Source organism: Mobula hypostoma, chromosome 7 (assembly GCF_963921235.1).
Source record: "Mobula hypostoma chromosome 7, sMobHyp1.1, whole genome shotgun sequence".
NCBI classification, from domain to species: Eukaryota; Metazoa; Chordata; class Chondrichthyes; order Myliobatiformes; family Myliobatidae; genus Mobula; species Mobula hypostoma.
The window spans coordinates 130,403,080-130,430,083 of record NC_086103.1 but is presented as its reverse complement, the minus strand read 5'-3'; the positions used below and the strand labels follow the sequence as shown (position 1 = coordinate 130,430,083).

General features: G+C 36.9%; 1 protein-coding gene across 3 annotated transcripts in view; it reads right to left on the bottom strand.

Annotated features, from left to right (window-relative positions):
• Positions 1-2,362: 2,362 nt before the first annotated feature.
• Positions 2,363-27,004, bottom strand: part of LOC134349531 (mitogen-activated protein kinase kinase kinase kinase 4) — a 277,027-nt gene continuing 252,385 nt past the window's right edge. For all 3 annotated transcript variants that reach the window (XM_063054000.1, XM_063054002.1, XM_063054001.1), the window contains 9 exons: positions 21,836-21,953; positions 18,447-18,617; positions 17,912-18,055; positions 12,747-12,881; positions 8,565-8,665; positions 6,743-6,892; positions 6,093-6,252; positions 4,986-5,125; positions 2,363-4,881 (listed from right to left, as the gene is read on the bottom strand). In XM_063054000.1, the coding sequence (XP_062910070.1) occupies positions 4,798-4,881; positions 4,986-5,125; positions 6,093-6,252; positions 6,743-6,892; positions 8,565-8,665; positions 12,747-12,881; positions 17,912-18,055; positions 18,447-18,617; positions 21,836-21,953 (1,203 nt within the window). In that variant the 3' untranslated portion in view covers positions 2,363-4,797. The remainder of the gene's footprint in view (positions 4,882-4,985; positions 5,126-6,092; positions 6,253-6,742; positions 6,893-8,564; positions 8,666-12,746; positions 12,882-17,911; positions 18,056-18,446; positions 18,618-21,835; positions 21,954-27,004) is intronic.

Here is a 27,004-nt window from a genome sequence, read left to right as displayed (position 1 = left end):
AGTCTGTCTGGCCCAAACCCATCATCTTCCCAAACATCTTCTCCTTGGTTACTACATTCTCTTCTGTCCCAACACTCTCGAATTTCTGGCATACTGCTGGTGTCTTCCACAGTGAAAACTGACATAAAATACTTATTCAGTTCGTCTTCCGTTTCTTTGTCCCTCATTGCTACCTCTCTAGTGTCATTTTCTCCTCTTTCTTCCTCTTCACGTGTCTGAAAAACACATTGCTATCCTATTTTTATATACTTGGCTAACCTACCTTCATTTGTCATACCATTTTATTATTTCTATATCACCCATGTCATTCCATTATATCTTTCAAAACCCTATTGCCACTGAGGGTCACATATGAGAATTCCATAAGCAGCTGGTCAAATATAATTCTACCTTCTGGATTTATTTTGTGTGAGTGGTGACAAAGGATAATGGGACATGGCAAGAAAATCTCAGGCTTTAAGCTTTTGATAATGAACTTGGAGATGAAAATTCAAATGGAAAATTTTTGAGTGAAAGGTGTCAGTACGACATCATTTGCAATAATTTTGCAGAATTGTTACTCTTGTCAATTCCGCTTGTCAAATAGAGATTGTGGCTCTGAGACATGCACACAATCAAAATTCAGCTATGTGGCATTTCTGAAGTAGCAGACTATTTATCTTATATATCAGAAATAGACACATGAACAATATTATATACAGTGGATTCTGGTTAATTGGAGCACATCAGGACCAGTGCATTTTGGCCCCAATTAGCCAAAGTTTCATGGAAATAGTTAAAAAGCCGTAATAAAAGACACACTAAGTAACAAATTATGTATTTATGTGAACAAATTAGAACACTGCCAATACTATTACAGTACTACAACACTGTACTAGTTCCTGATGCTTATCGACAGAGGAATTAATCCCATTGCATTTTTTGACTGTAAATGAATAAAATCAATGCAGATGTCTAGTGCAGATAATGGACAGCCTTCATATAAAGCTGTTGATCATGCATCCTCCAAATCTTCAATTTTCATTGTAACTTTCAAGATGATTGTCAATACCTTCAAATTCTTCTTAATTACCAACTAGAAGTAGTGAAATATTTTCATTTTCATTCACGGCCATTTCTGGCACCTCCAAGCCTGAATGCTTGAAACCACAGTGAGTAAAACAGCTCTGAATTATCTTATTGCTTATTTCTCACCATCAGTGACAAAAATCACTGATTTTTGAGGATAAACACACAAAACTGATGTTACTTAAAAATTGTTCACTCGAAGCATGGTATAGTGTCTTAACAGCCAGGCAAGTGCATGCAACTGACGCTAATTATAAACTGTTTGGCAACAGTTTCTTGACCCGAATGAGTGGCACTGTGTCCCGGATAAACAAAGGGAATTCCAGCTGTTTTCTTGATTAGTTTTTGTTCCTCAAGAATTGCCCCAAATAAAGTAGCTGCCCCGATTAACTGATAGACCAAATAACCAGAATCCACTGTATATGCAAGGAAGGAGACATTTTTAAATTAGAATTTAAAAGCAATTCACTCTTGGATAGACAATCTATTAACATGAAAATGCTCCCCAATTTATCTTGGTTCTAATGATTCTGGAGGATGATGCAGTGTGGTTGATGTGTTTACTTAAAAAGAAAGAAATTTCAAACAACGATTTGACTACAGAAATTATTAAATTCAGGTCCAGTGGCTTTCCCGTGCAATATCACCTGATGAGCTAACTTTAGCCAGATGATGAAGAGAAGCAAAAAAGAAACAGAAAATAACTTTCATCTCCCTTTCCCAGCTTTGAGGCCAATTGCAGCATTGCCCACAGACATTAATGCAATAAAGACCAGATGACAAGGCCTCCCTCAATCAGTTATCAATGCTACCTATCACTTAATTCCTTTTGATCTTCACCATATGACATTTTATTTGTTCAGCTCATCCCTCAAACATCTCTGAAATATTTTAAGTTTGCTTCTGATTTCTAATGGAAGTTTGTTGACCCAGAACATTTAATGTTACTCTCTCCACTGATGCAGCTTGACTAGTTGTGCATTTCCAGCATTTTTTGTTTTTATTTCTCAGATTCTGTTAACTTTTCCTTCCGTAAAGATGCGTTTGCCAGGCAGAACATTTATCCCTCATTTAGACGTGCACTGTGGTATAGGGAGACACAAATAGAAGGCAGATTCACTCTTAGAAGGGTGGACCATTAACATTAGGAACCTTTTTACACAAGGTACTCATGCACGTCCTTAAGTTCGCTTAGAGAAACTTGGAATCAAGTGCTTTCCTTTTAGGTGCAGGACATTAAGTTGTCAGAGGAAAGGAAATATTTACTGACTAAACATGCTTCATAAAACCACTGTGTTTATTTATGCACAATGTGCATTAAGTTGACTTTATTCAAGAAAAAATGAACTTCAGGGAAAATACAGGAATTCTCATAATACACGAAGACATAAGTTAGACCACATTGGAGAAAACTGTTTGAAGAGGTTTACTTGTAACTGTATTTCCCAATCTGCTTTGCAGTTAGACACAGTACACCTCAGTTTATTTTTTATATCAGTTTCTTAATTATCAGCAGAGTTCAGGGTTATAAACATCAAGTGTACTTGCAATACAAAACTAAAACTAAAACAGATCATTTCAGAAAAAAACATAAATATATGTGATGTACATTAGTGTAACAAAACAATTTTGTAAACATTTTCTCGAACATAACGTGCATAAGATAGACACTGTAGTCATATAACAAATTATATGACTTTCAAACAAAGTATTAGCATTTAAAATTATAGGCATTATTACCTACTCAGAAAGCATTGAAACAATGTGACGAAATTATTTTTAAAACAAAAGAGATAGTGGTATTTTAATACTGTTACACCACCATGGCACTTCTCATAGATGGGAGTTGCCAATCACAGACTCTGCTGAGAGGAAATATCTCTAACATCAAGACCTTTAACAGTGTTTTATTTTAAATCCAAAAATATTCTGCTCACAGTAAACCTACTTATGTCAGGAAGTTCCTACAATTACTTTCATAGTTCCACATGGATGGCATAGGAGAGACGATTGCAAATTATTCAGTGAACAGGTGTTAGAGAAAAAAGATCACAGTGACAAGAGTAAATGAAACATTCCCATGGTACACCTTCAGCCTCCTTGTACCAGCCTGAGAAAATTTCACTGCAGAAAGTATAGCCTCTTCTAAGAGAACTAAGCCCTGTAAAGTATTGAGAACCTGTGCACATAACAGCATAAGGCAGCTGTTTACAAAAGTACCAAAAAAAAGTTTAACATATCATTGGATCAATATAATGCTACTGTGCATTATTACGACAGTATAGTATATTATACACAATAGGTTTCTCAAGTAATTGAGTGACAATTCAACAGATTATTACTGTAGACACATTTGTAAATGTCTAACATTTGTAAAATAAAATTCTGTTTACAGTGATATTAAAAAAAATCATTCCAGAGCTGGAATTTTGGATCTAAATATGGGAAGATATATTGTATTGATAAGCAGTTTTACTACATTCTTGAAATTAAGTGTTTTTAGTGCATTGCATCTTAAATCAACCACCTGATCCCTACTACATATACAGTTTATTCTAATGCAATAGAATAGCTTAGTAAAACTATTTCCAAACTGCTATTTAAATCCAATTCTGCTGAGTAACAAGAATGTCAGTTGCTGCTGTGCATATACATGGAGGAGCACAACTGTAGCTATTGCTTTGACCACACATAGAACAGCTGATTACCTGCCTCCTCATCCTACTTATAAGCACAACAGCTGACTACTAATTTATCTGTTTCTGCTCACAGCTGGTATCTTCCAATTACAAAAAGTTCACACAGTTTGCCTACTAAAACGAGCTACAATTTAACCAACAGTCAACATTTCATCCTAAATTTGGTATTAATAAACTTTAAATTAGACAAAGATGCAAGTTTCAGATACAAATAACATTAAAATGACTAAACCACCTCTTTTTCCTTTCTTAAACAAATGAGGTAGGCAAAATAAAATTTTTTAAAAGTAGTTTGGGCAATTTATGTGTGCAAGATTTGTTAAACTGCTTTTGCACTGCTACAAATAGTCTAACCACGGAGAGGCAGCTTTAATACTGTAACCAAATGTCAAGTTTCCGGTCTGCCTCATACAAATCTCAAAACCTCGTCCACTGCACAAATTTCGATTTACTTTTTTTTAAAAAAAGATTGCAAACACAAGCAAAACCTGATATACAGAAAAAGAGCAAATACATCTTCCCATTGCAAAGACCTTCTCCTAATCTGTCATTCACATTTCAATTAAAATTCCAAACTTGCATTTTCTTCCTTTCTAAAACATCCATCACCTTACAAAAAGTCACTTAGAATGATATACATTTGAAAAAAAAATCAGATTCCCCTCACCCATGATACCCAATTCTTTATTGTCTGCCTACCACTGCTTCCTCGTCTCCTTTGCCTGACTACATTAGAACCAACCTCCCGCATTCACTGGGCTCTTTTCTCAAGTAAAAAGCAGACATCTTAAGCCAAGGGATGATGTAATTGAGATGAGGTTTTGTTTTCTATTCTAGACTGGCAGTCACCCAACAGTAAAATTATCACAGCACCATTGGCATTGCAGCCTCATTTCAGTTCACTTTAATTTTAGTGATAGATTTGGGCAATGCGTTACATCAGTGCAGTTTGTTCTCCAGTTGTTAATTCATTCAAGGCTTTAAAGATCTTGAGTAGACACTGGTTTCTCTCAAACCATGACTTGCTTTTCTACCAGCTGAGAAGTGAACTCCTACCAAGAGTCATGAAGTAAACCTGGCTGCTTCCACCAGAACGAACTGATGCAAAAAAGACCTTAAGGGGAAACAGAAGATGTGACACATAAGCCAAGTTTGCACATACTCAAGTGTAATCATAAGTTAAATGTGTTTCGACCAGCAGTGAAAAGACTCACATACCTTGTCATTTCGCTCACACAGGAATTTTAGTCGCTGTGCTCTTTTGTGCATAAATACACCATCCAAATGCCCAGTTTCCACTGAACGAATTTCAATAGCCTTTTCTCCCCAACCCATTATCTGATTGGATCGGATATAAGCTGATTTAAAAAAAATTAAAATCATCAGAATTTCAAAAATGAAGATGTACCCTCTGCAATCACTAGTAATAGATATACTGTATAAATAAAATTAGATGCTGTGATACAGTAAAGGATTTAGGGTATCCTTTTGGTTGAAATGAATATAATGGATTAGCAAGATATGTGAGATTTAATTATGACTTGCGATGTGGGTACTGTAAATATCTGTCATGCATAGAATTTTACTTTTCATTTGAGGATAAAGAGATAGCTCATGCAGGTTTGGGGATCTGACTGCAATATATGGCCTAATAACTCAGAATTTTTAAATGAAAAATTTCTAGATAGGAAATCTTGCAAATATGCTGTTAAAGTGCTCAAGAGCTTAGAAATAGATATTTATACTATAGAAAGATATTTAAATTGTAAGTATTATTATATCATGAAAATTCAACAGATTATCTGCAAATATAAATGTTAGCAATGTGATCACTAATTTATATAAATGCATTTTTAAGTGATTTTTAATGAGCACCAATTTGTTTTTTAATAAGCAATTAATCAATTTACAAACTAAATGATTAATATGATGCATTAATATTACATTAGCTCAAATATCCCCAACATGTGCTTGACCATTAGGAGAGCGAGGTTCCACAATTTCATCTAGGAGACGATTTTATTCATCCTCTTCCTGTACATAATCCAAAATGGCAATAATTGAAAGTTGCAAGGACTGAAGGACAGATTTTGGTCAGGACAATAAAATATAAATTTCTCAATTTCTAGATATTTACAAGCGTGTTAAAAAGGTACCAAGATAAAGTATTACATATACATTCAGTACAAAAGAATAAAATGAAAATGTAGCTTTACTTCAAAATAAATAACTTTCTTAATGATCTTTTCATAAGACAACCCATCATATGCTCCCTATCCATTTCAACAGATACCATTTTGAAATAATGCCATCACATTTACATACCAACAGATGTAGGCATCTCTCCCCATTGTAAAACCACATCCTTAGTAATTCTTCCATAGGTGTTAACATATACTCCTTCATCTTCATAACATACCAACAGCTCCATTCCATCTGTATTTGGAAGTATAATAATGGCGTGTGGTTGGATGCTGCTTTGGATCTGTTGGAAATAGAATTACTATTTATTCAATTATATTCAAGAAGCAAACTTCAATCCACATGTATTGTTATTTGATTAAGTTAATAATCAAGCAGCATTCTGCAGTTCCATATCAAAAGACAATTGATGAACATTATAAGAATATAAGACAGACTGTTAATATTCCAAGTGAGATTTCTGATTGATGTATGGAATAAGAGTTCAAATTCTATTTACAACAATTAGCCCATTTAAAGAAGTTTTGAGCTTGTTTTGTAAATAAGGGTACTTTAACACTTCTATTGCTTTAACTAGTCCACCACAATAGTGAAATAAAACAAACTCCATCTTGATCAAAAACAGATTAATTTTACTTCAAATCAAACCTGTTCGCATTTTAATAGAGCTTAATCTCTGTTCTTATTACTATGCAAATTAACAGTTGTTAGAAGATAGAAGTATTTGAATCCTATTATGGACCACTAAGATATGTCAATGAACACAATCTTACATGCGTTGGTAGATAAATATCATAGACTGTCCCAGAGTCCACATCAACTGCGTGGAAGCCAGTGCTAGAGCCATAGATCACTTTTAGCCTCTGCCCTTCTTCCACTGTGAGATCTACCAATAATGGCCTGTGCAGCAGGTCTGTAAAAGACTGCAAGGAAAAAAACAAGAACTTCATATTCAGGCTCACTTTTAGATGAATAATCAAAACAATTGAATTGAAATTTATATGGATAAAAGGCAGTCATCATATTATCTGTGAAAGTCTATAGACTCATTTAAATAATTCAAAACCATGACTTAAAATACAGTTTACTTCACAATACTCTAAGCGTGAATTAAAATTACTCAAAGATTAAAAAAAAACAATTCTCAAATACGCATCAATATTTACTCCAGTAACTGATTAGGATTAGAACTAATTTGGCATTAGGAAGTGCTTTGCATTGCATGAAAACCACTATATTGTCCTGTATTTCATCTGCTCATCAACGTGCTCTTAAAGGGATAAGCTCGACTTTCAACTCTTCACCTTGAAGTCTGTTACTGCATCAAGATTGAGCAGGATCAACTAGATTTCCGTTGTCCCAATAATGTGAACATTATTGTAATGTCATTTGAAACCAAATCTAGCTTGAGAGCAAGCTTAGGCAGCTGGCAGAGGCCGGACAGAGAGCAAAACAGAAGGAACAATTGGACGCATGTTTACAAGAGAGGTTAGGTATGAGTGAATATGAATGACAAACAAAGCTGCATTGGAGTGCTTCATGATGGTCAAGGAATGTGAGTGGGATCTGAAAACTCACAAACAGAGCCAGTGGGGAGTGTCTTTCAGGATAGCAGTAACAATTCTGACAGAAAAATACAATGTGAATGTCAGATCATTGAGTCATAAAATTTTTCTGATAAATCCATGCAGTTATTGTACTGACCATACATACAATGTAAATAAATCATAGATGATTCTCTCAATGAGGGAACAATCTATCTAATAACTGGCTTACCTTGCATAAAATTCACACTATGAAAGTCACAGCATGATTCCTGCATATCAATTTCTAGACATATAGGTGTTCTATTGACAGCAAATGTATATCCAACAGAGATGATATCTGAGTATTGGTTAAAATCTCAGCATGTTTTCTCCCTAACATTACAGGTAAGCACGGTGACATTTATTTGTTAATTTTTCCAACAAAGTGCACAGTGGGATGCACAATGAATAGGATAGGCTATCATGAAATGGCCTAAAATAAGCCATACACAGGATTCAATCGACAACTACATGGTAGCAGAAGCACAAAAGGATCTGACTGCAATGATGCATTATATTCAAGATTAATTTTAATGTCTCAAATGACACTCCTGTTGCCGCTTTGAAATGCAGGCCTTGCTGGCACAACCAGCCAGCTGTTTTCCATCACAAACTTCCCTCAGAGGTGATGGTAACCCACCTAATTGAACAATGCAGTCCACATTAAGGAAAATTTCAGTATTTCAACCCAGCAATGGTGAAGGAATGCCAATATATTCCCATCAGGACGGATTGTGACTTGGAGCAAAATATTCCAATGGTGTTCACTTTCTGACACCTGCTGCCTTAGTCCTTCAGTGTGGATTGTGGGCTTGGGAGATGCTGCAATCTGTAGTATTGGCAAACTGCTGCAATGCATCTTATAGATGGGGCATTTTTCAGTCACTGTGGGGAGTGATGAAGTTAGTCAATGTTTAATGAGATGGATCAAGTAGAATGTTGCAGGAGTTTCAGCAAGTAGTGATGAGTGATCAGCGTATGTAACTTAGTTTCAGGATTTATTATTTACCTTAAAGGCCATAAATTTGTGGTATGGCTTTGGTGCCCATGCATAGACTTCAACAGAATTCTTCAAAGCAATCACTAAAAACTTGATCCTTTCGTACTTTACTGGAAAAAGAAATTGATTTTAGCATTGTATCAACAGAAGTAAAACAGCTTCAGCATGCAACCACTAGGCTAGTAAAGTGCTAAATATAAAAAAAGATCGATACGCGATAGCACAGATAGCCATGGACTGGATGGTTGACGTCTTTTTTTGAGACCATGAATTCTGGTATTGGGCACCACAAACACCTTATTATTCCCTTCTTGCATTACTTAATTATTTTGTAATTGTAATTATTGTATCTTGCACTGCACTGCTGCCACAAACCAACAAATTTCATTTAAGTCAGTGATAATAAACCTGATTTTAACTCATACAGATGCAGACAATTGGAGCTCTGGCATTAATCCCCATGGTACCCTCAAGAATTAGACTCTCACTCCAAACATGATCCAACTATCCCTACTTACTGCCTTTGTTAGTCAAATGTTCATCCTTCCACACCAGCTCATCACAAAACTAACCTCATGTAGTATCTTATCAAACATTCTAAAAGTCCAAATGCACCACTTCTACTGGTTCGCCATGATCTGTTCTGTTAGTTAGAATGAATTCCCTGATACCAATTTCTGAGCAGCAGATTCTAGTAATTTTCTTACTACAGATGCCATTTCCATTTTATTTCTTTGCTATACGCCAATCCTGAAAACTCTTGGAATCTATGGATTTTTGGAAGGTTTTAATTCTGAAATACACTGGAGTTTTAATTTTATCTTTGTTTGTTTATGATAAACTAACTTAAGTATTCAGGGCTCATCATATACTGTTGCCAAAATTAATTTCTATTTACTTGAACAGAACTCAATCTCAGAGGCAGAGTGCTATGCACAGCTACAACTTTGGATGTTGTTCAAGTGACCAAGAACAAATTCTGTCCCACTATTCCCACCCCGCCCTTCTAAAATGCAGAAGGACTGCAGTATACCACAGCAGTTGTTCTGCTTTTGTAGATTTTTTTAAAAATATTCGATCAAATACAAGGTGGTAAAATGAAATCACATTGCATTTTCAATAAGGATGTTTCATATTGTTATTCAGAAAAATTAAAAATCATTTCTCATTTCTTCAATTTGCCATTTGTTCTGCTTTAGCTGGGGGAAAGGCACATAATATGCATTGACATTATAATCAGCTAGAAAATACATTGTGTGTTAGACTAATAAGCTGTGCGAAAGATGTTTAATAATAATTTAAAAGTTTAACAAGTAATCCTCTGAGTGCTGAACCTGTAAGGTGTTAAAGGGAGATGGCTGAATATTTACGAGCTACTGTCAATGTTAACAGTACAAACAAAACTGTGCTATTAACCTATACACATGACTCTTGCTTAAAAAAGTTTTCCCCCACAGAATTCCTATTCTGCAATCTGTTTTAAAAACATCTGGATAAAACTGAATTATTAATGTACAAGAGGCGAGATGGAAGTAATTTAGAATGAGCATTAAGATTTTAATTATTTCCTCTAACCTTTACCTTAATCACAGTGAAAGCTCTACACTGGCAAATTCCTGGTTGAAAAATAAGAACAGAACTACTAAGGCAGCATAAATTTCAAGTAATTTCTATTATTTTGAAATACACTAAACAAAACTGTAGAAAAGTCAAGTCACAACAGAGACTACAGTGCAGTATGACTGTTTAATTAAATCAACATTTACTGTCCAATTTTCTTGCTTTCCTCTCGTGATTGCAATAAAAATGTAACTTTCTTCCGCATTTGCTCTCAAAAAGCAACTAGCCAAGGGAGCTGTACTTCGGTTAAAATGGTTCTGAACAGTGGATCAGCAAGCTTCATAAGCAGTTGTAGAATAGTGATTCTTCTCCACACACATCAAAGGAGGTTTTATGAGCACATATCAAGCAATCCATATGCTTTCAACATATTTGCATTTATTAATCTCCTCACAATTTCTGGGGAAGTGTGCCTAGCACAAATTTCCAGGATAACATGCTGTTGTGAACCGAGCTCTTAAGAGCATTGGTGAGGCAAGTTCAGGAACATAGCTGGTCCTGCAATGTACTGGCTACACTTCTGGCCAAAGAAGACATTAGAGGCAGGGATTGAAAGGGACTAATTCAGCCTCAATGTAACAAAAGCTCAGATTTCCGAGCTTGCAAAATGCACGGTGTTCAACTTGAATTCTTTGTTATTGTCTGCAACAGACTCTCAGCCCAATTCAAGTAATGGTCCAGGTTAGGTCTTTCTTTAATGAGCAACAAATTAGCCTACTTGTTTCCGCTAGTGCTGGTGAAGGCTGAGTTTCACTTGTAAGTTTAATATCTGGCAGTGTCATCATTGCACATTGTATCCCATTTACGTCACTTGTCATCACATGCTCAGATGTGTGTAAATCAAGGTTTGGAATCTGTGGTTTGAGACAAGGAACTTGCAACTTAAAATTCTCAATCTATTTGAATATCCCATGAAAAGAGCTTGGGTTATCAACTGAATCTCTTAGATTCTCTTCCACCCCACTTATCACTTAACACTACCCTCGAAAAATCCAAAGTTGCCTTGGATTTGTTTCTCACCTACTCACACAGACATCACTGCAAACGTCCGTCTAAACTAAACATCTGGACATGGTCAGCCACCAACATCCTTGAGAATAAAGCACACATTTCACCTATGCTTGATGTGCATAACAGATGCTCTAATTTCTGATTAGAAAAACAGATCTTCTCTAATTTCATATCAAGCATTACCAAAACAAAACTTCATTACTTAAAAGAGAAAAAAAATACTATCAAGGGAAATATCAACAAAGGAACATTGGGGTGGAGGTGGTGAAGGGGTTAAAACAGCCTAGTTTTGGATGCTGGACCTTCAGACCATGGGTCATGGTTGGACTCCAGTCGCAGTGATCATAGTCACACAGCACACAAACGCTGCAAATTTTTGTGGCTCCCAACTTTTCTTCATTATTTACTTCTGGTTTTACTGCAAGTGAATGATTAAAGTCAAGGGTCGCAATACTTTGATTGAATTTGTGATTAATAAAATGGCGCCAGCATTGAAATGAAATGTGATTGCAAGTGTCTGATCCAATTTCAGGATGAGCAGGACTTCATTGGAAATGGACACAAACACTTTACAACCTCCAAAATCCTTATTACATGATATTCCCTCCCTTGAATTTCATACCTCTTCCAATCCAGTGGCACTAACCAAAGTTTCAAATTTAACAGAATAGCTGTGTCACACAGCACAACACTTGTGTGTTCAGCATCAAAGCCAGAACTTTGCCTTCAAAAGAGTGGTCACTCCTACCAACTGTGTCATGGACAAATATCTACAGAGATTGGTCAGTCTCTACAACTCAGTGTTTCTCTCATCATCTGCTGAAGTCCCAGTCTGGTAACTACACTCCTTACCTAGCTTGGCCAGTAACAATACTACTGAGTCACTCTCGGTGATAGACTACTGAGAGTGCACTATGTTCAGGTCTACCATCAGTGCTACTTCCAAGGGAGAACAGGAGACAACAACCAGTGGGATGTTTCTTTGCCTGCATTTGAATTGATGGCAAGACACATGATATGAAATCTGAAGTCATTATGGAACATCTCCAAGGAGCTCTCATTGGTAGTACAAAAGCATAAGCTGAAAGATGGTCACAAGTGCTGAAGGCAGTTTTGAAAAAATGTGAAAACAGCAAGCTTGATTGGGTCTCCAGTCTTTTGGAAATGAATGTCCTTTCCTCTGAATATATCAAAGGATGCAAGTACCGCAATTTCTCAGTAAAGTTATTTCTAAAGAATATAAATTATACCATGAAAATGAAGTCTGTTTTTACTTCCAGAAACCCTTTGTAACAATTTAGCACACAGTAAATAATAAAGCATTGCAGCTCTTTATGTCAAAACCACTGAACAATAACCATCTACTGCAGTGTCCATACAATAATATTTTCATTGATATACAATGTCGTGTTAGTTTTAAACTAACATTTCACACGTACTAAACATAAATCAAAGTGAATGTCATAATGCCAAACAGACATTTGTAAAGCCACAGATGCAAATCAAATGTTCTGATATTTTGATACTTTGTCTAGTTCAGTTTTAACATGATTTTCTTACCAACTTTATAATGCACACATCCTTCCAAGTCACCGACTGTCGTCCAGCCTTGCTTTTTTTCTACTTCAGGATCATTATGTAATATTTTGTTTCTTAACCAGGACAGGTAATATACACGTAATTTGTTTTTCTTCCCTTTAAACAAATAAAACTTAGTTATTAATTAAAACACTAGAACAAGGAGTGCAGCTATCATTTGTAATTACATCTGTTCGCATGTGCTTACTTGGCCTAAATTTGACAATGGTCTGAAATCTTATGGGCAAATATCTGGTCACGTTGCTTTGATCTGTTATTATATTACTCCAGCATACCTGAATATAAGGAACATCAGTTAAAGAGAACAAAAAAAAAATCAGCAACCAGCATTACAATTTTACAAAAAATATAACTTGACATCTCTTGCCCAGGTCTCACCATTGGATTTGCGTGATGCATGATAAAACTGCTTCTTTCCTATGCAAAGCGTAGCAGTGGTGGCAACGGGCGTATCAGTAGATAAGGTAGGAACTTGCAGCAACCAGTGACTGGGATATTGGGGCCATAACAGAAGCAAGGCTGCAAGAAGGGCAGGACTGGCTACTCAATGTTCCAGTGTACTGATGATTTCAGTGTGACAGAGGTGCAGTTAATAGTGGAGGGTGTTAACTGCCTTTGTGATAAGGGAGATCACAATGTCAGAGCTTAGGGAGGATATATTTAAGGGATCATCTGACAAGACCATTTGAGTAGAACTTAGAAATAAGGGGGTGGTCACTTTGGTAGGGCTATGTCATAGACCCTTCAACAGTCCAAAGGAATTTGAGGAGCAGATCTGTCGAAAATAGAGCAAGTTGTAAGAATAACAGGGTAGTGCTAGCGGGAGATTTCAATTTTCCTATTATTGACTGGAGCACCCACACTGCAAAGGGCTCACACCATATACAGTATAGTCAGGGAACTGGCTGACAAGAGGTACCAAGGTTCTGGTCAGGAAAAAGGAAGAATCCATCACCTTTAGGCAGCTAGGTGCAAATGAGTCAGTTGACAAATATAAAAGCTAAGCAAACCTAAGAGAGATATCAGGAGAGCAAAATGAGAGTGCAAGGTAGATTTAATGGGCAGGGTTAAAGGTAATCTCAGGAGGTTCTTCAGTTACATTAACAGTAAAGGGGTAACTAGGGATAGATTAGGTCCTCAATGTAGCCACAGCAGACGATCTATTTTTCTTTGGTGTTTACAAAGGAGAACATCATGGACACAAAAGAAATGAGGGTAATAAATAGTGAGGTCTTGGATCATACGCATATTGCAAGGAAGGAGGTATTTACACCTGTGAAGCACATTGAAGTGGGAAAATCCCCAGGATCTGACCAAATGAACCCAGAACAAGATCTATCATTATCTGATGGTCAAAGTCTGATCAGGAATAGTCAGCATGATTTTGTGGGAATCATGTCTCATGAATTGTTTGGAGATTTCTGAAGAGGCAACTAAGGGTCAAATGAAGGGAAGGTGCTGGATGTTGTCTATACAGACATTAGCAAGGCCTTTGACAAGGCCCCACATGGCAGCCTGAACTAGAAGATTAAGTTGCATAGGTTACAGGGGAGCCCCTTAGGTGGATTCAGGGTTAGAGTGATGGTGAAGGTAAATTCTCCAACTAGAGGGATGTCCCAGGGGTCAATGTTGGGACCTCTGTTATTCATTATTTATGTAAATAATTAGGATGTGAGTGTACACAGCACAATTAGCAAATTTACTGATGATACTAAATTAGAGGGTAATATTGATAGTGAAGCAGGTGACAATGAACTGCAGAGATCTTGATCAATTAAGGAGATGGGTTGAGAAATTAAAACTTAACTAAGTGTGAGGTGATGCATTTTGATCAGTCAAACCAGGTCATACTTATAAAGTGAATGGCAATGTTGTGGAACAAGGAGACTTGAGAGTACAAGTGCACAGTTTGCTGAAAGAAAGTGTTTAACACGTTGGCCCTCATCAGTCAGGAAATCGAGTTCGGGAGTAGGATCATCATGTTGCAGTTACATAAGCTGTTGATGAGGCTGTACTTGGAGTATTATGTATGGTTTTAGACACCCTGCATGAAGAAAGTCATCATGAAGCTGGAGAGGATATGGAAGAGATTGATGAGGATGCTGCTGGACCATAGGGTCTGTCTTCTAGGGAAAGGATGGCTACTATGGATCTTTATTCCCTGGAGTGAAGCAGAATGAACAATCATGAGTATGAATAAGATGGACGGTCAGACTTTTCCACAGGATTAGGCAGTCCAAAATTAGAGGGCACAGATACAAAGCAAAAAGTTTAAATAAGACCTGAAAGGTAACTTCTTTACACAGAGAATAGTGAATACCTGGAATTAGCTGGCAGAGGAAGAGACCGGGGCATGTACAATTGCAATACCTAAGAGGCATTTGGATAGCTACATCGAGGGGAAGGTTATGGGTGGAACATGGGCAACTGGGACTAGCAGGGAGTATGCTGTGGCCAACCTTGACTATTTGGGCAGAAGGGCCTGTTTCTGTGCTGTATTACTCTAAGCAATGGGAACACTGAAAAGTAGATAAAGAGAGTGATTGATGGTATTAAGTTAGTTGGTCACTAGACAAAAATTGATGTAAAACATGAAAAGTGGACGTAAGTTAAGATTGTGAGTGGGGTGAGAGAACATCACTGAGCTGATTACTGCCTGTGGCAAGTGAGTCAGACAACACTAATAGATTCTTAAACTAACTGCACATTGAAACCAATTCCAATAAATTAAGGCAAGTGGATCCTTCAAAACATTTTGTTGGAAATTACTTCACTAATTCCAACTTGATATCAAATTATAACGGCATTCATAAAGTTAGTTTTGCAGGGTTACTTAAGATTATTAGTAACATCATAATGACCCACATGCAAGATACATTATTTGTATTATCTGCAGAAATTCTCTGATGATTCAGCAATAGTTGGATGTATAAAGGGAGGATGGGTGGAGGACTTTGTCAAATGGTGCAAGCTGAATCATCCACACCTCAACATCAGTGAGACAAAGGAGATAGTGATGAACTTTAGGAAAAGTAAGCCTGCACTGCTCCCTGTTACTACTGATGGTGAGGACGTTGATGTGGTGAGGACTTACAAGTACCTGGGGGGTGCACCTGGATGACAGACTCGAGTGGAGCACCAACAGAGAGGCTGTGCACAAGAAAGGCCAGAATCACCTCTACTTCCTGAGGAGGCTGAAGTCCTTTGGAGTATGCAGGCCTTTCCTTCATATGTTCTACCAGCCTGTCATTGCCAGTACAATCTTCTATGTGGTGGTGTGCTGAGGGAATGGCATCAACCCAGGTGATGCCAACATGCTCAATAAACTGATTAGAAAGGCTGGCTCCATTATAGGAGTCAAACTGGACACACATGAGGCTGTGGTAGAACAAAGGACCCTATGGAAAATTCTGGCAATTCTGGACAATGTTTCTCGCCCTTTGTATGCCATCTTGGCTGAACAAAGGAGCAGCTTTACTGATAGACTAAGTCTATGTCCACACTGGACTGGATAATTTTGAAAACACCGGTTTCACGTAAAAACGATAGGCATCCACACCAGGTGTTTTTGAAAATACATCTGTCCACATTAAAACAGGTATTTGGGCGAATCTCCTCCTACTGGGCATGAGCAGGACACATCTACAGAAAACAAGCCGAACGATATACTTGGTGCGCATTTGTCCAGTTACAGACTAGAAAAACTTCAAAGAAAATTGCCAAACAACAGACAGCTGTTTACTCTCACGCAGGAGGATTTAAAACTAAAAAAAAAATACTGAACCATATGGAGGCAACCGACAAGGAGTTCATGGACAGTATGACCCGGCTGACGACAAACATTGAAAAACTGACTAACTCTGTTGAAGAGGGATTTGCAACGATGAGGAATATGATGGCTCCCTCCCAGTACTTTTCACTGCCACAATACCAGCCTCACAGCCACTACAATAGCTACACATACGGACACACAGACCCCCGGGTGGCCCCACTAACATCTTCCCCACTCCCACAGAGGGGTCACCCTGGAAACATTTCCTACAGCCATAGTCTCTTCAACGATGAAAGGGACGACAGGTGTTTTAAAGCCTCCGGTTACCCCGTACACACTACAACACCCAACTGGCGTTTTCAGATTTAAACACTCTGGAGAGCGTTTTAGAGAAGCTCCGTTTTCGGGGGAGGAAAACACCGTTTCAGTGTGTCGGAGGGTCAAAACGAAGAGAAAAAGCTTCAGTTACAGATTTATCCGGTCTGGTGTGGACGTAGCCTAAGTCAACCACGCAGCTCCAAAGAGCTCTATCGAAGGTCATTCTTACCCTCGGCCATTAGGCTTCATAATGACTCAATCCTATATCCAGGGAAGTGATGATCCCTCTCCCCCCACCTCCTGCTATACTGTTTGAGGTAACTTATTTTTTATTATTTCTTACTTGTCTTCTAATATTTGTATATCTGTACAGTTGTAATGCAACTGTGACACTAATTTTATTTGGGATCAATAAAGTACATCTAATGCTAACAAAAATATTATGCTATGACATTTTTCAAAAAAAATTAGAAATATCAAAAATGCGCATAACGTGAAAAAGATCAAAAGTTCTTCATGGTTCTTAAACAAGATCCATTTGCAAGATATAACAGAATTATGATAATTTAAAATTAATGTTCAGGAAAGTTCCCAAATTAATTCTTTGGAAGCAGCTTCCATAGACGCAGTACATGTGGTTTGATTGGAGAATGCAGAATCCCTGTCGAATTACCCAAATGATCTGGCATAATAAGGGCTGGAATTTGTGTTGAGTAATGTGACAGCAAATCTAGACAGCAACTAAATTTCATTCTTTCGTTAGGAGTGGAGTATACACATGCATAACTAAAGAAAGAAACACAGCTGACTCTTTCAGAGACTCCATGGTCTTCTACAGGCACCTTCATCAGTATAATTTCAGTCAATAATGGATTGTCAGAAACATAAGGCAGATAAAAACTAGTAGTACCTTTATATAAAGCAGTGAAAAAGCTATATTTTTACATGAGATGTTAGTGCATATTTAGCAAAGGCTTACCACAAAACAAGAAAAAACTCAAGAGTTTGATATTGATGGATGTCAAAGAATATTTACCTGATATTGTTACCAGCACATTCAAGCCCTCAAGCACATCCATCTGCTGAAAGCGCCTACGACTGATTAGAGGATACACTTTCCCTTGACCACTTCTGTCCAGCAGCATCAGCCCACTCTCGGTACCCACTAATAAATTCACACCTGAAAAATGAACCAAAAACATAAAATTTTGTTCCTTTCACCAGGATTATTTACATTAAAACTAAACCTGGTATATAACTGAATTCGGACTATTCCATTTCGGAGTGAGACCACCCAAATTTCTCACACGTTGATAGTTTTATGGTATAGACACCAGCCACTTGGACTATCAAGTCAATGTCAGCTCTCTTAGCAATTTCAACAATTCCAGTCTGCCACACATTATTCTACAACGTCTTTACGCTGATACAAAATTTAAATATGCTGCAGAATATTGTCATGCACTGTTTAATTTACTAATCAAAATATAACAATGCAGGCTTTAAATTCACTCACAAATCTCAGTTACATCTCAAGTACAAAAATAAGTAGAACAATGAAAAGAACTTGCCCCATAAGGCAGCACAAAGAATCTCTGAGTTGAATCGCTTTTTGTACTTGCGGATTTCTGGCGTATCACTCTGTGGCCTTATATTGGTTGGATTTACATTGACAACTGAGCCTTTTCGACTTGGATCCTGCCTCATCGATTCTGGTCTAATCTGGTCATTTGAAAAAACAACTAGAAAACAAGTTTAAAAAAAAGTTTGCAACAGATTCAATTCATTTTTCTGCCCCCTCCACCTCAAAGTCTTACATAACTATGGCAAACGCAGATCTAAAACTAAGTACAACTTAATTCTGCAGATAGCCCTTTCACATATCCTCTGTCACCAAACCAACAGTCCAAGCAGATGAGCCTTCAAATACACCATAAGTCACTTTGATTCAGGAACTGTCTCAAAACTTCCAAACATTTGTTTTTGCATGGGTTTGAAGCAGTTCTTACGTTTGTATTTCTTAAAGTAAGGGAGCCCCCACTTGCATCTTGTTTGTAATTACATCTTTATCTCATTGATCAATTGATTTGAGACAGATGTTAATGTTGTATTGTGGAATAGTAAATAACCAGACTCTTGATTCATGGGAGTTCTGTTTTTATATGAATCATGCTTACTGGCCATTCCAAACAAAGCCCTGGACTACGAATGGCTCAGTTTTAAAATGTCTCAGAGTTCCAAACTAAGCTACAAGTCAGAAACCACCCTGACTAGGCAGCTGCTCCACCACTGGACTAATAACTGGATCAAGCTGTGCAGTGAGATGCACCCAGTTGCATTTCACATTTGGTCACTAACCTTTATGCCAGGGAGGGTCAGCATACAACTAACACCCCCATCTTTGAAAGTACAGAAAAAATACTGATGGGTAAAATCTCATGAGGTCGTATATAGGAATGAGATAGTTTAGGTGGTTGAGTGGTGTCACAATGCCATGCTTGACATCAACAAGACCAAGGAATTGATTGTGGACTTCACAAATTGAAGAGCCAGCAGTGGAAAGGGTGAGAATCTTCAAAATCATGGCTGTCAATACCTTGAAGGACTTACATGATCATGGAAGTAGCATGGCAGTGGCTATATTTTGTCAAGAGTTTGAGGAGATTTGGTACACCACCAAAGACTTCTATAAATGTAGAGTGGAGAGTATTCTGACTGGTCACATTGCATACCGGTTTGGATGCTCCAACGCATGTGATTTCAAGAGGCAGAAGGCTCAGCCAGATCCATCACGGGCCAAACTTTCCCCAACAACAAGGACACTTTCAAGAGATGGTGCCTCAGGGACGTAGCACCCACCACTAAGGACCCTCATCAAATGGGAAGCTCGTTTCTTGGAATGGAGGTCAGTGACTAGTAGTGTGCCAAAACTGTCAGTGTTGGGACGCTTGTTACACATTTTATATAAATGATTTGGATGCAAACGCACCAGACTTAATCGGTAAGGTTGTGGATGACATGAAATTAGAAGATGTTGTTGATAGCGAGGAAGGTTGTCATACATTACAGTGTCATCTTGACCAGTTAGGGAAGTGGGTTGAAGGATGGCTAATAGATTCCAATACAAATATGCATTTTGGAAAGTCAAGCCAGCCTATGACTTGCACGAGTAATGGTAGGCGATTAAACAGTGTAATGGAACAGAGGGATACAAGTGCATAGCTGGTTGAATGAGGGTCACAAGTCGTGAGAGTGGTGAAAAGGTATTGAGCACACTGGCTTTCATCAGTAAGGCAGGGAGTATGGGAGTTCGGACATTATGTTGCAGTTTTTGTCACACTACCATGGGAAAGAAGAGTAGAAAACATTTACGAGGATGTTGCCAGATCTAGACAGCCTGCATTATTGGGACAGGTCGGCCAGACTAGGTCTTTATTCCTTGGAGGTAAGAAAATGAGAGGTGATCTTATAGCAGCTTATAAAATCATAAGGGGCTTGGATGAGATGGATGGTAAGGTCTTTTCCCCAAGTTAGGAGAGTATAACACAAGGGAGCAGAAGATTTACAATGACAAGGGAAAAGATTTATAAAGGACTTGAGGAGTAAGAGTGTGTGGTGAGTATATGGAACAAGCTGCCAGTGGAAGGGGTTGAGGAAGTTGCAGCAGTATCTTTTAAGAAGCACTTGGATAAGTAAATGGAGGAGCAGGGTTTACAGAGATATGGGCTGAATGCAGGAAATTGGGATTAGCTGGGTGGGCAATATGGTCGTCATGGACACAATAGGTCAAAAGGTCTGCATCTTTGTGCATTGCTCTATGACTCCATAAAAGTCGGTGAAAATAAATTTGATTTTGATTGATGCTGGTCTATGGTGAATATAATGTTTTATTTGTGTTAGTGTTATAATTATTTTAATTACTTAGTTTTAAAAATAATTTTAATAGATGAATCTAAAATTGAAGTACAAATAGGCCATTCAGCCCTTTGTGGCTGCTCCGCCATTCAGAATGATGACTAACCCTTTACATCAGCACCACTTTTCTGCATTAATCCCATTGCCTTCAAGGAGAGAAACACAACTGGGGGAAAACTTCGGGAATCCTGAATTTATATTGACCTGTCTTGCTCCAGAAAACAGAATTAATCACCAATAGTATTCCAATCATGTGTATTTGAAATAATCCAATCTATTTGTTTTCCATTCCCTTAAGGGATACTACTTCACAGGTTGCCCAGGAAGTTCTGCAGATGAGCTGTTTCAAGATTCAGACATATTCTATTTACTGAAGCGGAAACAACTTAATACAGTAAATTTCACATAGTCTACCTTTTTTAGAATTCTAAACACAAGGGAGCTATGAAAAATTAGCTGATAATGAAATAATAATTTTCTAAAATTCTGCAGGAGAGAAAACCTTGCTGCTATACTAAACATATTTGCCTTTTGATGAAATGGAAAAATGGCAAATTATGGTCAGGTTAAGCTTTCTTGTATTATTAAATTACTGGAATTTGTAAAGTAGGATTAAATCATTTAGTAAGTTCATTAATCAGTACTGATTCTTCAAAGAAGACTAAATTTTTCATCAGAAAATTCACTGAAAGAAATAACTTGCATGTGGTTTGATTTACTAATGTGCTATTTGCTGGTGTTTCTTCAACGCAAGGGCAAAACTCATTTAAATATTGCACAGATACGTTGGCCACTGAAAATGTTGTTTTAAGAAAGCATCAGCTATTGTAATCCAATCCATAAACAGGCTAACTCTGCTAGGGCAGATTAAAAGATATTCCACTCTTTATCAACCTTATTAAAGTGTCTAGTCACTTTATTCCAAGGCAAAATATATCATAAAGTTTGATTATCAAGACAAACTACAATATCATCGTCTAAAAAATTATGTTCCTATTCAATAATATTTCTATTATGATATCAGTACTTATAATTTTCTACTTACCCATAGAAGATATAGTGGTCCCACTAGACGGGGATATTTGCAATAATCTGGGATCTATGAACGGTGTAAATGATGAGGAAGACTTGTGTTTCTGAAGTGTGTTTCCTGCCGACTGGGTCTAGAATAAGAACATTCAATTAGAAGCAATTAAAATTTTAACAAATTAAAATTAAAAACATAATACAGAATGCATCTAGAAATATATCTATATAAAATTTCAAAACATACACTGTATATTTACTGTTGTAATTTAAAATATACTGTGATTTATATTAATCAATTGTTTTCATTCACAAAAAAAACTAGAACTATTTGAGTTTGTTAAGTTTTCATTAATACCTGCAGAACACCTTAAAAGCAAATTCATTAACTGTGCTTAAGAATATTGATAAAGCACACATCTTAATATATTTAAAGGGGATCTAGATGTTGATATGGTTGCCAAACATGTAATAAAACTACTGAAAAAGTTGTAGGAAAAATTGTTGAATAACCCAGCCAAAATAATGAATGATAAAATGAAATGTTCCAGCAGATCCCTGTCCAATAATTTAACGCAAATTAAATTTAACAGTTTATGTAAAGATGATTGTTGTTGTTCAGTGGCGTTGAGTCACCATCGACTCACGGTGACCCTATGGATAGTGTAGATGTCCACAGGGTTTTCATGACAAAATATGGAAGTAGAATACCAGGCCTTTCATCTGCACAGATACTGCTGCTGCCCAGGTAAAGGTGTTCTTTCAAAACCTGGTTCCTGGTTCCTGGTTCCCTATTTCATTACCTTCAATAATTGCCCACTTTAATGATGTGCAAGTTAGTGATAAGCTCGGTCCTCTTTTTAAAAACCGTCTGTTCTGCTGGACTCTACAGAGCATCAACACCCCCAGATTTCTCATCGTGAGGGCTAGGAAATCAGCTTCTTCAATGTACACGTGTGGGGGTGGGGGGGGGTGCTGTTGAAATTTAAGTGAAAATAGTAGCTGCAAACCAAAGTAAAGGTAGATTTCCTTTTTCTTAATGTAAATTAATTGATTTAAATATACAATTCTTCAATTTTTAAAGGTTTCATTTTAAAGGTTGAATATATTAAAATTTAATTGTGTTAGTATAAGCTTTATTGTGTTACTGGAAGTTTATGAATGACAGAGGAATCCACAAACGTTCAGTCTCGAGTCCAGGTCAGTCATTATTTTACTGAATGGCTGATCTGGATTTGAGATGGAATATTTGTGAATTGCCAGATTAGGCGTGATTGTATCAATAGGCCAGATGGCCGATGTCTGCTCTTATTTCTTATATTCTTTATGTTACGTTCTCATTGAAAGTTATGACAGTCAGAATCCTTGGACTGTGGAGTACTTTCAAAGGTGAAGCATGTCTGTAAAGTTCGGTAAGAACCTGTGCTGTGCAGGAGCACACCTGTGAGGAGGAGTGCATTCTTGGAACTCACCAAGAAAGGGCAAACAATGGTGAAATTCAACAGCTCACTACTCCATGAATGATCTGGGTCAAACTATAGTTTGTCAAGTAAATTTGGTCAGTAATGTATGAATTTCTAATTACCTTGTATGATACAATATTGCATTTTCTTACAGATCATCCTTTCAAGCAGGATAGAAGTTCTATGGATACGAGATTTTCTTAAAGAGCTTTTACATTTCAAAAATAAAATGCTGATGAGCACTTACCTGTACATACAGGTATTTTGGGGTGGATTGTACAAGAGTTTTTTTATATTATCCAAAGCAAAAATGGTCAAATTAATCAGCTCTTAATTTGCATGGCAGTTACTAATAAGCTATCTGTTTTGTACAGAAGTAATTTTAAAAGCCTAATGAAGTTAGCTTTGAAAGGTCTTACAAGTTAGTCAGCATTTTACACCAGAGATTGTACACAAGCACTGTCTTTCAGTTCAGTAAAAGGGGATATACAAGTTATATTGTATTAACCTGATAGGGTGAACAATTACAGCTGGTTTATGCTCAAATGTTCACAAGATGATATTAAATGTGGACCACTGCTTGATTAACAAGATTACTGCTACTAACTTCCATGTAAATTATATGATTTGGTACAACTAAATTTGTAAGCATAACTAAACATGATTAGAAATGTGATACAATTCAGATTACAGTTTTACATGGGTTATCTATAAATATAACAGCAATATTAGAATTTTTGTAGATACTTTGAAAGATTAAAATATAGCTTAAATCAACTTTTCTTTGGAAAAATATACTGGTGGATATTATGTACCAAAAAAGGTAATAAGAAAAGTCTACTTTATAATGAAGAACGTTCCCTATGTTACCAGTGCTAACTATTCTGCATTTGCACAAAAATTGCTGGTGAACGCAGCAGGCCAGGCAGCATCTACAGGAAGAGGTACAGTCCACGTTTCGGGCCAAGACCATTCGTTTTTCAGTCAGTCCTGACGAAGGGTCTCGGCCTGAAACGTCGACTGTACCTCTTCCTGTAGATGCTGCCTGGCCTGCTGCGTTCACCAGCATTTTTTGTGTGTGTTGCTTGAAATTCCAGCATCTGCAGATTTCCTTGTATTCTGCATTTGAATTGGTTTTAATTTTCTGCAGATTGTACACTATGGTTGATCACAGTACAGTGAACTGAATAGCAAAAACATTAATTCAAAATGTTTTAAATTGCTCCTTTAAAAGTTACTACTGTTAAACACTAAATTTGCAATGGTATCTTGAACAACACTGCAATGCAGTTAAACATTTGAATATATGCCTTTTGAAGAGATTGCATAATATGATTAAATCCATACTATTTTACCAACTGATTTGTCAATGTATTTCAGTATTGAAATGTGCTGGCTCTACTTGGAAGAAATATTCTATTGGAATTTAAACAGTTCAGCACGATGGAATTCAGGTGAGGTATGTTCCTGAAGTATTATGATCCCTGAAATATTCTGAATCGTAAAGCAGTAAGTGTTTAAAAACCCTTGTCAATACTAGCTACTGTTCAAGATTAATATATTATGATGTTGCAATAATCAGTATTGTGATTGATCATCAGGGAAGTTATTACAACCATTTTAACTGTTTGGCTGTTAATGAACTATTTGCTATGAACACAATTAAAACAACCCAATGCAGTTTAGAGTTTGTGCTTAAAGGAATGTCACAAAAATTCAATTAACTTACTGTACTTCAAAATAGAGTTGCATAGAATATCACAGTCATTCAATTAATACAGGAGACATGTGATTGCATTGTTTGAATAAATTGTGAAATCTCTCAAATAATAATTGATTCTAATATTAACTATTTTTTTCCAAAACTGTACAATGCAATCATGTCCCATAACATCAAAATCTTGGATGTGTAAAATATCAATGAATGGAAGAGCAAGGTTTCACAGAAACAAGAGGGAAATTAAAGAGTAATAAAAAGAGAGGATGGGGAGAGGAGAAGCCTTGAAAGAAGGTGAGCCAAGGAATGGAGTCTACCGAGAACTGCAATGTTAGAAGAAACGGTGTGCCTGTAGGAAGGGTGGACCTGGGAAGAGCTGATCAGATGAGTGTGGGGAGAGAGCATTGAGAGAGAGAAAGGAGCTAACTTGAGTGAGAAGGAGCAAGAATAGGTTAAGCTGGTGCAGGAAATGTAGCATGAGAGTATGTTAGTTGTGACATGGGGTGGGGGGCCAAGAGTTGGGGAAAATGTATAATACCAGACTGAAGCTGACAGCAGTGGTGCAACGTTGTACTTGAGACAGAAAAAAATATATATTGAAACAATATTTGCATGAACAGTTATACAATTTCAACAGTTAGCAACAGCAGGCTATAATTCCATTTTATGCACAAGTTCATTTTAGTGAATTTTCAGAACTTGTCTTTTTCTACTTAACCCTCTGAATACTGTAAGTCCTCTTTGAAAATAATTACATTTCCAATACCTACAATGAAAAGTATAACATTTTAAAAAACACTACAAACTTAGTCAATAGTGAATTAGATTGTGCAGCATAGAAACAGACCACTCAAGTCCAACAGGTCTGCCAGTATTCATGCGTCACATGAGCCTCTTTGCACCGTATTTCAGCTTAGTCTTGAATGTATCATTTGAAGTAGAATTTTGGTTAAGTCTACCAAGCCAAATAAGTCACAAAATTTGCTGGGGAAATTAAATTCTGTGCATACTTGATTGTAATGGAGAAATGTGACTGCAGTGATCAAAGGGTTAATATTGCTCATTTCACCCCGAACACACAACTACTTGCAAAAGCACAAAGTATAAAAGCTGGTTAAACATGAGATGGAATGTTAGTAAAATTATAGGAAATGACAGTGATACTTTGACAAAGAAAACAAAACTTGCCAGTTTAATGTTTATAAATGTTAGGATGGTTACACCAACATGATTAAAATGGAGTATGGAATCGCTGATCACACTTGCCAAATTTTCTGAGCAAAAAAAGGATGATTTCTCTTTTTAAAAATAAACCAAATAGGCATTCAACATCCTACACTCTTACATTAACTCATTTGATGGTCAGCAATAATTGTTTAATACAGAGTGGGACAAAGGTTATTTTTTCCCACCAGCACCAAATGTTATGATTTAAAATGTTTTGAACATGAGGAAATTGAGGTGGGAATGGCAGGTGGCAATGAATGCAAGAGGTGCAAACAAATTTTAATATTTCATAAGTAAAAGCTTTGGACCAGTCCTGACAAAGTGGAAGTTAATGCAGAACACCCAATTTGCAGCATCTGCAGCTTTTTGCTTTTAGAATAATTACTTCTCAATCAGTTTGGCATTCCAAAATAAGGCCTAATCACCAGTCTTTAAATCCACTTTTGAAAGTCAGGCCAAATCAGGCTAAACTTCACACAACACTGAAACAAAAACTGTATGAATAGAAAATCTGAGAACATAGATTGGAGGGAACCCTGTGAAATTGTTGGGGGTAGCAGAAAGAGAACATGTATTAAACAGAATGAACTTTGAAGAGCAAGGCATTTGGATAGTTCTCCTTGGATCTGCACTGGGGGGGGGGGGGAGGTGAGATTTTCACCAAATACACCAGTGACATGGATAAAAAGTATAGTATCAAAAGGCAAGTGAGCGGTCTAAATAGAAATACCATTTTACAAAGAACATGCGTGGAATAAATGGAAGGGAGATGAATTTTGCT